We start from the raw sequence: 12,396 nt of genomic DNA, 5'->3' as shown, positions 1-12,396 counted from the left end.
AATTGAGGAACACAGTAGACTGCTTGCTGCCCCAGGGAGCCCAGAGATGCATCAGCTGCTACGGCCACCACATCAACAATTGCACAGCTTTCAATGGCCCCTATGAGAGCTCTGTGTGAGGGCAACCAAAAGCTATCTCAGCTTGACCGCTGTGTTAGTGCTCAAGAGAAATGTGATTGCAGCCGTGAGAGGGAAAGACAGGAAACAACCTAGATGAAAGCAATTTGCATTTCAAAAAGGCATATGTCTGGGAGCTGATGTAAAGCAAAGGAAGCTATCATCTTTTCACAGTTGCTTTTATTCAACTACTCTCCATCTTGCCACTTTTCATCTTGCATGCTAGATGTGATATCCCCCCAACAGTGTGACACGCAGCTCTGAAGAATTCCTAACATCAAACACATTGTACCTTTTGGATCGTCTCCAGCATGGACCAGCCTCCATTCCAGGGCTTGGTTGACTTCCTGATGCAGTTTAGGCTGGCCATACTGTGCCACTTCCGATCTTCTAATTTCCGGTAGAATGCGTTGGCCAGCATCAACACACTATCATAAAGGTACAAATTGGACACCTGAAATAAAAAAGAAGAAATAATTTTATTAAAAATAAAAGGATACAGGAGCCAGTTTTAGAGGTGTCCACCACTCACTTGTCTCTCATTTTATGCTTGGGGCTTGGATTGGATGAATATCTGACCATTAAGGTGGTTCTTTTGTTAACCTTAATGGTTCTTATAGGCCAGATTACTTGCCAAAACAAATTATTATTATTATTATTATTATTATTATTATTATTATTATTATTATAAATAATATTATTATATATTTTACAATTTTTTATAATATTTTTTTTCAAAACACCGAATATATAGTTATAAGTCTGAATATATATTAATAAAACCAACTATATAAATTTAAATCTGAATATATACTTATAAGTCTGAATATTTAAATGTAAATCTGTATATACACTTATAAGTCTGAATATATAGAAGTAAATCTGGATATATGCTTATAAGCCTGAACATATTGAAGTAAATCTGAACAAATAGTTATAAGTCTGAATATAGTTATAAATATGAATATATAGTTATAAATCTGAATATATAGAAGTAAATCTGAATATATGGTTATAATTCTGAATAAATAAATGTAAATCTGAATATATAGTTATAAATCTGAATATATAAATCTAAATCTGAATTTATAGTTATAATTCTGAATATTTAGTTATAAATCTGAATATATAGCAATAAATCTGAATATATAAATGTAAATCTGAATATATAGTTATAAATCTGAATATGTAAATGTACATCTGAAAATGTATTAATAATTTTGAAAATATAAGTGTAAATCTGAATATATAGAAGTAAATCTGAATATATAGTTATAATTCTGAATATATAAATGTGAATCTGAATATATAATTATAATTCTGAATATACAGTATAGTATATATAATAGTATAGTATATATAATATAGTTATAAAGCTGAATATATAGAAGCAAATATGAATATATAGAAGTAAATTGGAATATATAGTTAAAGTCTGAATGAATAGAGGTAAATATGAAAAAAAAATATGAATATTGTGAATTGAAAATTGTGAATTTAGATGTAATATTCTAAATATAATAGTAAATCACAATGTACGTTCATAAATCATAAGTACATAAATACATATCTGAATATACAGTATATAGTCTATTTCAACATGAATATAATATCTTTATTATTAGGCATGTCAATAGGCAGATGTTTTTTTTTTTTTTTTTTTTTTTTTTTTTATGAAAACGTTATGTCTATGTATCCTGTACTTGTATCATTGCAGATATTGTACTATATTAGTTATTTTAATTATTACTGTCTATCACATGCTGCTGCAATTGTCTCTATTCACTTCAGTCACTATTTGTAAATACATGTTATTGTTGGCAATTTCCTAGCCCTCTCAGCCATGCTGAAATGTGTAGAAAAAATGGGTATTAGCATCATCAATGACAGTGAGGACCTTTTGGCACCCCAGCCAGCCAGTATATGAAAAATACTCCTTTTGGTTTAGATTAGTGAGATGTACTTACAATAATTAATAAAATAAAATATTAACATTAGACTTATAACTACAGTATATATTCAGATTCACTTCTATATATTCATAATTTACATTTATATATTCAAATGTATATCTATACATTCAAAATTAAAATTTTTATATTCAGAATTATAACTATATATTCAGATTCACTTCTATATATTCAGAATTATAACTATATATTCAGATTAACTTACTTCATATATAGTCACAACTTACATTTATAAATTCAGGCTTATAACTATATATTCAGATTTACTTCTATATATTCAGATGTATCAATATATATTCAGATTTACATTTATATATTCAAAATTATAACTGCATATTCAGATTTACTTCTATATATTCAGAAATATAACTATATATTCAGATACATTTCTATATATTCAGATTTTCATTTAAATATTCAGATGTATAACTATATATTCAGAATTCCTTCTATATATTCAGATTTACAACTATATGTTCAGATTTACATTTATATATTCAGAATTATAACTATATATTCAGATTTACTTATATATATTCAGACATAACCAAACATATTCAGACTTATAACTATATATTCACAGCTTGCATTTATATATTCAGGCTAATAACTATATATTAAGGTTTTTATATAATTATTTCTTGTTTGGCACCTCATTATATATATATATATATATATATATATATATATATATATATATATATATACATATATATATATATATATATATATATATATATATATATATATATATATATATATATATATAAATAATTTTTTTTAAATGACCTTCAAAATATAATTCAAGTTATGAGCTGTACGCTTCAACGGTGCATACTCTTTCTGTCTGCTGATTGTGCATCAGGAAGTGTCATTTGTCCATGACCCATCGGTTTCAAATCAAAATTTCATGGCCATTTCTCATCCAAGTATGACATTTGCTGAGTGTTACAACCTGCTAGGTGTCAGTTATCATTTCAGCTGATGTATAAAACATAGTACTTGTCCCTACTATACAGACAAAAGCTTCCTGATCATTGAATGACAGGCACGCTAGCTGAGCTGACAGGTCCATACAGGAAGACATTTGTCACACTTTACAGGAACTGACCATCAGTTGGAGGCATTAGCAAAAGCTGTGATGATGACTCCAGTGATTGCTTGTTTCTTGAGTGACAGGGAAAGGCACACAAAGGTGGATGCTTGTGTTGACAGTGCAAATTTGCAGACAAAAGCTGACAGGTTTGTCACTGCTGTAAACTAGTGGTTTGCTTGTCAAGGTGATTAAACATCAAAGAACATTTAACCCTCGTTTTCATGAATAATTGAGGTGTAAGCCCCCAGAGTATGTGCAGTGCAAAGCTTAGCCGTCTGTTCTGTATTATAAAACTAGTGTTCATGTGAGTTCAAGGGATTTAAGCAGATATGTGAACGTCACAGCAGAGAATGGACACATGGACACAATAAATGGGTTTGTGGATAATTGTATAATAAAAGGTTTTCGCAAATGAAAAGGAAATCTATGTTTCAATTGTTACACACACATATAATATTTAGTAAAATCTTTCAGTCCCAAGCTACTCCCATGGTAATGCCTGCTGAAAATTCAGCTTTGCCATTAGAAAAACTTGTTTCACAATTTTTACTGTATTTTTATAGAATAAATGCAGCCTTGGTGATCATAGACTTCTTTCATTCTTTCACTTTCACAAAACTGACAAACTATTGTGAAAAAAACAGCAACAACAAAACTCTACACAGTATAAAACACTTTTAACTAAACCGATGAAACCCTGCATAATGGCAGCTTAAAAATGAATAAATTAGCTATAAAGGATAAAAAAAAAAAACAAAAAAAAAAAACACTATTTTAGCTGAGAGTTTGTGTCCCCATGTCTTTGAAGTTTGAAAATACCTTAACTTTGCTTGTTTTAAGAGGTTGGCTTGAGACTGCATACGGATTTGATCTCTCTTAAAGCATCAGTAAACTTATGATGATTTGGATTCCTATGGTTACTGACCTCCAGCGACTGCAGATACCCCTCCTGAGGGTCGCAGAGCAGTGAGGAGATACGGTGGTTGTTCCTCATACAGCTCACACTGCTATCCTTCCACAGAGGGAAAATCTGCCTGACGATGGTCATCCTTCCCAAGGAACTATGGGCCAGCTCCATAATCTCAGAATCACTGATCTCCTAAACTCACACAGAAAAAAAAAAAAAAAAACACAATGATATCATGCTTCTTTATGAATTAAGCCGAATGACAACCATGCTGATTTAGAGCGACATCACATGACTACTGTGTGATATTGTTAATTGTATCTATTATATATTACATTGGTGAATAATCTATATTGTTTGAAATGAAAAAGGTGCTGTATATCTCTATGGAACACATATTCACTATTAACTAGAGTTTCCCCTCAATAAACTCCTACAGTAAGTTACGTTTAGATACCGGACTGGGTTAAGAGATCTAGAACATGGTCATGCAGAATAAGGCATTAAATATGCTTTGCAAGTACTAATAAACAGCCGATATGCTACTAACATGCATGCTTATAAACTAGTTAATAGTGAGAATTGCATTCGAGATTAATTTGTTGGAATGTCGTATTAACTTGTAGGAATATGATAATGCTGTATGTTGTGGGCAAGATCATTTTGTAGAAGAAACAACATCCTTATTGTGTCGCCACCCAAAGTGAAGTTGTGGCCTCAAGATGCTATGTTAATGGAACAACATATTTTATTTAAGTGCATTTAATGCATAAAACCTGCATGACCATATCAACCTGAGATCATCAGAGATATATTTATTAATATTTTCTTTTGAATTAAGAAATTATATTAATTATTATAGAAATTATAATATAATTAAATTATTATATTAACCGTAGGTCTTGGCTATAAGAATATATTGTGATATAGACAGCATTTCAATGAAGTTTATCATGAATTAATGTTAAAGTACGGTATATATATATATATAATAGACCCAAAAGAAAACATTTTTATCCATCCCACAGTCTTGTAAGTCCATTAACTGATCGTATTTATTATTATTATTATTATTATTATTATTATTATTATTATATTCATCTTTTATCTTTATTTTGATCTCTTAAAATTCTAAATAGTTTTGCAAACAATTGCCTACTGTAAATGCTTGGGATACTTATAAAGCTTTTATCATGCTAACCGGAATTTTTACTGGAATGCAGTTTAAAGGTTAAATTTAACAAATATTTAATTTTATTTCAGCTAATTATTAGACTATAATTAAAATACTATAGTGTTTTGTTGAGGAATGAATCCTTCACATAGTTTTGTTTGTAAATGAAAACAACATTCTCATTTATCATCATACATGGGCATGATGTGTTGCTCTTTAAGCATGTTTCATTTTGTCAGACAGGTTCTATTTAAGTGATTTCTTGATTCAAATATTTTTTTTTCCCTGAATAAATGAAATCATCATTTAAAAACTGCATTATGTATTTATTTGCACTATCTTTGTGTAATATTACAATTTGTTTTGATAATCTTAATATTTTAAGTGTAACTTGCAAAAAATATATTTTCTTAAATAAACGAAGAGGGCAAAAACCTTTTATCAGCACTTCATATGTTGAGTTACCATTGCATTTTAAAAAGGCCTCTGGACACAGAGAAAAGGAACTTGCAAAAGAAAATGGCATAATAAATATTTTATAGCGTGCAGGACATTGAGTAAAGAGGAACTAAGAGAAGAATATGAAACAATAAATATACAAGCCATTTTAAAGCAGTATCAGGAAGGCAGAGCTGTGACTAGCTGGTTATTATTACTGCAAATTGGTTTATTTAAAAACAAACAAACACACACACACACACACATTGGTGTGAAAAAGCGTTGGCCCCCTTCCTGATTTCTTATTTTTTTGCATGTTTGTCATACTTTAAATTTTCGGATCATCAAACAAATTTAAATATTAGTAAAAGATAACACAAAAAAACACAACATGTAGTTTTTAAATAAAGGTTTTTATTATTAAGATAAAACTATATCCAAAACTACATGGCCTTGTGTGAAAAAAGTGTTTGCCCCATAAATCTAATAACTGGTTGGGCCACCATTAGCAGAAACAACTGCAATCAAGCATTTGCTATAACTTGCAATGAATCTATTACAGTGCTGTTGAGGAATTTTGGTCCACTCATCTATGCAGAATTGTTGTAATTCAGACACATTGGAGGGTTTTCGAGCATGGACCGTCTTTTTAAGGTCATACCACAGCATCTCAATAGGATTCAGGTCAGACTTTGACTAGGCCACTCCAACATCTTCATTTTGTTTTTCTTCAGCCATTAGAGGTATACTTGCTGGTGTGTTTTGGATCATTGTCCTGCTGCAGAATTCAAGTTTGCTTCAGCTTGAGATCACGAAAAGATGGCCTGACATTCTCCTTCAGGATTTTTTGGTGCAGAACTCAAGTTTGCTTCAGCTTGAGATCACAAAAAGATGGCCTGACATTCTCCTTCAGGATTTTTTGGTAAACAGCAGAATTCATGGTTCCATTTATTACAGCAAGTCTTCCAGGTCCTGAAGCAGCAAAACAGCCCCAGAGTATCACACTACCACCATCATATTTTACTGTTGTATGATGTTCCTTTCCTGAAGCGCTGTGTTACTTTTGCGTAATGGGACACATACTTTCCAAAAATTTCAACTTTGTCTCCTCAGTCCACAGAATATTTTCCCAAAAGCATTGGGGATCATCAAGATGTTTTCTGGCAAAACTGAGACGAGCCATTATGTTCTTTGTGCTCAGCAGCATTTTGCATCTTGGAACTCTGTCATGAAGACCATTTTTGCCAAGTCTCTTTCATATGGTGGAGTCATGAACACTGACCTTAACTGAGGCAAGTAAGGCCTGCAGTTCTTTGGGTGTTGTTGTGGGGTCTTTTGTGACCTCTTGGATGAGTCGTCACTGTGCTCTTGGGGTAATTTTGGTCGGCTGGCCATTCCTGGGAAGGTTCTCCAATAGTACAATATTTGATGCTTCGATAGGAGCAGCCTGATTCGACTACAAATACAATCAGGCCATTTTGGCTTTATGGGGGCGCTCGATGTCTGATTTCACATAGAACAACCTGTTTTCTCCCAAGAAGTTAATATACTATTATGATAATTCTGCTTGTACATTCCCGCTTTATAATTAGTCTAGGGGAATTGAGGAATACGTAACAAAATGAAAGGAAAGTCCACATGGAGCCCCTCATCCAAGTCCTAAATAATACTGTCAACCACTAAAGGATCCACTATAATTTGATTATATACAGGAATAACAGGAACAAAGCAAATAGGCTTCAGGAGGAGGCATAGCCAAAATAACAAACAAAACATATCTTACTCAGTTTTAAAATCTAACCTCATCCTAATGCAGGGAAAAATAAAAGTAACAAAAAGACAAAAAAACACCTCCTTAACTACCTAGCTTACCCAAAACAGGAGAATATTATAATGTAGACAATTTAACCAATCTTAAGTGAAGAACTATAAAAGTTAAGTTTAACAATCTAGGTGGAAGCACAGCAACACAGACTGAAACTCAGCACAGATTTGGCATTAAACAACATCTAGCAAATACCAAAAAAACAACAACTAGCAACACTTGTCTGGGGCTGAAGAGACAGTCCATGTGGGGAGAGGGAAGTGGCTAACTCCTTTCTCAAAAATTTTCTTTTTTCTCTCTCCCTCAGCTATGCTTTCTTGATGGATTTTATAGCCGGTTTCCTCTCTGGAGGAGCTAGTGAATCCCTGCATCTCAATGTTCATACTAACCATCCTAAATAGTATGTGAGTAGTATGTCGATTTTTGAAGTGTGGATCTGTGCACAATCTAATGGCTAAAATTGCCCACAATACATTGCGCTTTGGCAAAGGATTTGGTCCAGATATGCGCGCGATCGACGGTTAGGTAGAGAGGTTTAAAAAAAGGGCTTTGAGTTAGTAATAATCAAAATTTAATTTGGTAAAAAAATAAATATTCATTGATATCCATGTTATATTTCATCTGCAACAGCAATGTGAACTTTTATAAACATCCATTTGGACGTTAACTTTTTTAAATGCATCATTATGCAGAAAATGAGCAGAGTTATCCAGTTCAAACTGGCTGTTATTAAGCCTCTCATCAAAAGACCACAACTTGACCCCAAAGAACTAGTTAATTATAGACCAATCTCGAATCTCCCTTTTCTGTCCAAGATACTAGAAAAGGTGGTATCCTCACAATTATATTCCTTCTTAGAGAAAAATGGTATATATGAGGATTTCCAGTCAGGATTTAGACCGTATAATAGTACTGAGACTGCTCTCCTTAGAGTTACAAATGACCTGCTCTTATCATCTGATCGTGTTTGTATCTCTCTATTAGTTTTATTGGAATTCACAATTTGACACAATTGACCTCAACATTCTTTTGCATAGACTTGAACACTTAGTTGGCATTAATGGAAGGTGCATTAGCTTGGTTTAAATCGTACTTATATGACCGCCATCAGTTCGTAGCAGTGAATGAAGATGTATCATATCGATCACAAGTGCAGTAAGGAGTACCTCAAGGCTCAGTACTAGGGCCGCTACTCTTGCTTTATATGCTACCCTTGGGAGATATCATCAGGAAACATGGTGTTAGCTTTCACTGTTATGCTGATGATACTCAGCTCTATATTCCTTCGCAGCCCGGTGAAACACACCAATTTGGAAAACTAATGGAATGCATAATCGATATAAAAAACTGGATGACAAGTAATTCCTTACTGCTAAATTCTGAAAAAAGAGAGGTGTTAATTATAGGACCTAAAAACTCTGCATGTAATAACCTAGAACACTGTCTAAGACTTGATGGCTGCTCTGTCAATTCTTCGTCGTCAGTTAGGAACCTAGGTGTGCTATTTGATCGCAATCTTTCCTTAGAAAGCCACGTTTCTATCATTTGTAAAACTGCATTTTTCCATCTCAAAAATATATCTAAATTACGGACTCTGCTCTCAATGTCAAATGCAGGAATGTTAATCCATGCATTTATGACCTAAAATATTGCTTATTACTTATAAAGCCCTGAATGGTTTAGCACCTCAGTATTTGAATGAGCTCCTTTTACATTATAATCCTCTACGTCCTCTACGTTCTCAAAACTCAGGCAATTTGATAATACCTAGAATATCAAAATCAACTGCGGGTGGCAGATCCTTTTTCTATTTGGCGCCTAAACTCTGGAATAACCTACCTAACATTGTTCGGGAGACAGACACACTCTTGCAGTTTAAATCTAGATTAAAAACCCATCTCTTTAACCTGGCTTACACTTAACATACTAATATGATTTTAATATCCAAATCCGTTAAAGGATTTTTAGGCTGCATTAATTAGGTAAGCCGGAACCGGGAAAACTTCCCATACCACCCGATGTACTTGCTACATCATTAGAAGAATGGCATCTACGCTAATATTAGTCTGTTTCTCTCTTATTCCGAGGTCACTGTAGCCACCAGATCCAGTCTTTATCCAGATCAGAGGGTCACCGCAGTCACCCGGATCCAGTACGTATCCAGACCAGATGGTGGATCAGCACCTAGAAAGGACCTCTACATCCCTGAAAGACAGCGTAGACCAGGACAACTAGAGCCCCAGATACAGATCCCCTGTAAAGACCTTATCTCAGATGACCACCAGGACAAGACCACAGGAAACAGATGATTCTTCTGCACAATTTGACTTTGCGGCAGCCTGGAATTGAACTACTGGTTTCGTCTGGTCAGAGGAGAACTGGCCCCCCAAATGAGCCTGGTTTCTCCCAATGTTTTTTTCTCCATTCTGTCACTGATGGAGTTTCAGTTCCTTTCCGCTGTCGCCTCTGGCTTGCTTAGTTGGGGTCACTTCATCTACAGCGATATCGTTGACTTGATTGCAAATAAATGCACAGACACTATTTAAACTGAACAGAGATGATAACACTTAATTCAATGATGAACTGACTTTAACTGTCATTTTGCATTATTGACACACTGTTTTCCTAATGAATGTTGTTCAGTTGCTTTGACGCAATGTATTTTGTATAAAGCGCTATATAAATAAAGGTGACTAGACTTGACACAACTGACACAGGCAGAGTGAAAGACTGGATTTTGATTTTTAGTATTATTATTATTTTTTTTTATCAGGTAGGGTCCAAGTGATTTCAAATCATTTCAGCCATTTCTAATTTGATGTGTGCATGCTGTGAACATAAGCACTGATCCTGTGGGTGCTTGGGTTCATAAAAACTTGATATACTATTTATTCATTTTGGCTAAACTGATCAGGCAATCTATCCAATGCATACTTGTGTTTGCACTCTGGAGACAATCAAAAGGTGCAGTGCTTAGTCTTGTAAAAGCTTGTGAATCCTCTCATTATAAAAAAATAAATAAATAAATAAATAAATAAATAAAAACTTAATGAGATTGTGATTAAGTCAAGGGATATCTTTTTTTAGTGATAATAAAGGCAGTGCTCTTTTTGTCCTTTCTATATAGCATATAATCCATTAAGAATTTGTATAGAACATTTTTTTTTTCAGCCACATACAAGCTGCAAAGTTTTGAGAAATATGCATATTTATGCAGGATTCACACTCAAAAGATCAATGGACGGGACAAAAATACATGTGAAAATGTTTGTGAATTGAGGCTACATGTCACACTTTCTAAAGCACCCTCAGTATTTAAAGCACACCAATAAATGGACATAAATGTGTGTTGGCAGCGAGTAAACACAACCACCCTACAATGATAAAATCCAATCTCATCCTCATTTTTTAATCCCCTTTAAACCAAATCCATTTCAGTAGGCCTGCCGTTTTGATTCTCATGCAGTGTGATGTCACATTGTACAGGGCCGTGCCACAAGGGTTGGTTGACAGCTCTGCAATGCTTTAGTTTTCGCCCTTTCGTGGTTGTACGCTGTCCTCCTTTTTCTTCAGACTCGAGCAGCTGTAACGTCAACAATGTCTCACAAGCAATCCTGATACTCTTTGTTTGGATGTATGACGAAACAAAATAGTCTTTTTTTAGTGGAGCTGATGAGGACACTGGATTACTTTTTATTTTTCAAGGTAATATGCCTCAAAATTGATCTCCACTCCAGACTCCTTCGTGGATGTCATGCCATTATAGTGCTTAGTGTTTTAACCATATTTTTGTGCATACATTAAGTATTTTTTTACTTCACTGCACTAATTAGATTCGTTGTGCGGCTTGGTCCATTGATCCACATTTGGCTTCCCATATGTATGGCTAAACACCGGTTTTCTCACCTGCCACTACTGATTTTCCAGCTGTTATTATTAATGATATATTGGGTATTTTAGGTTGAAACTTCACAGACACATTCTGGGGACACCCAAGACCAATATTACATCTTGCAAAAAGGGGCATAATAGGTGCCCTTTAATTCTGGAACCAGGCCTGGATAAAACTAGCTGTGTTTGAGCAGTTTTCACTGCAGCTCCGATTTTTACGATCGCATGGAGTTTTATCTGGGAGGATACTTGTTCATTTCTTCTGTGAAAATCTCCATACAATTAGAGTAACCATGCACACAGGCTTCTTTGAATACCTTGACTACTTGTATTTGTTGATTTCATCTTGTGTGGATATTTTATTTAGTGCAAATCTCCAGTTTCATCGGCTCAGATAAAGTAAGCCTAATAAACAATATATATGGCCGGATGATGTTAACTATATTTTAATCAAAACACACATTATTTATCACACAGTTTCCTTGTGTGATAATGTCAGTATTTATTACTGTTGAATGTATGACTATTTGACTCTTGGTGATGTATTTTGCCCCCTCCCTCTCACCCAAAACATATGATTTGACTCAGGTAAACCGTAAACGAACGAAATTTTGACAGGAACAGAACCAGAAACAGAAACGAAATCAAATTTTATAGTTCCGAACAGAATCGAAAATTTGAAATGGCCGATAACCGGTTAATAACGTTATTTTATCATTCCATTTAATATTTGAAATTTGCTGTCAACCAATCACGAATTCCAGTAGACTCCGGCATATGCAAATATGACTCATCATAGGAGAGTCTCAGTGACAATGAACCGCCTTCAGGGCCGGATTAAAGGCAGGGTAGGTAATACATGTATAAACAACTTTCTTCCAAATTTGTTTAAACTTTCTATATATATCAATGCATAATTAAAATGTAAGTACTCTGATAAAAAGAGTATAAAAATCGAGTGACTCTAGACCGTTTAAT

General features: G+C 33.8%; 1 protein-coding gene across 2 annotated transcripts in view; it reads right to left on the bottom strand.

Annotated features, from left to right (window-relative positions):
• The window catches only part of grid1b (glutamate receptor, ionotropic, delta 1b), a 483,532-nt gene that overhangs the window by 59,640 nt on the left and 411,496 nt on the right, over positions 1–12,396 (bottom strand). For both annotated transcript variants that reach the window (XM_059531953.1, XM_059531954.1), the window contains exons 6-7: positions 4,109–4,282; positions 410–571 (exon numbers count right to left, since the gene is read on the bottom strand). In XM_059531953.1, coding sequence (XP_059387936.1) covers positions 410–571; positions 4,109–4,282 — 336 coding nt within the window. The remainder of the gene's footprint in view (positions 1–409; positions 572–4,108; positions 4,283–12,396) is intronic.

This window comes from Carassius carassius, chromosome 40 (genome assembly GCF_963082965.1).
Source record: "Carassius carassius chromosome 40, fCarCar2.1, whole genome shotgun sequence".
Classification (NCBI taxonomy): domain Eukaryota; kingdom Metazoa; phylum Chordata; class Actinopteri; order Cypriniformes; family Cyprinidae; genus Carassius; species Carassius carassius.
Note: the sequence above shows the minus strand (reverse complement) of the source record. Positions and strands in the feature narration are given on the sequence as shown.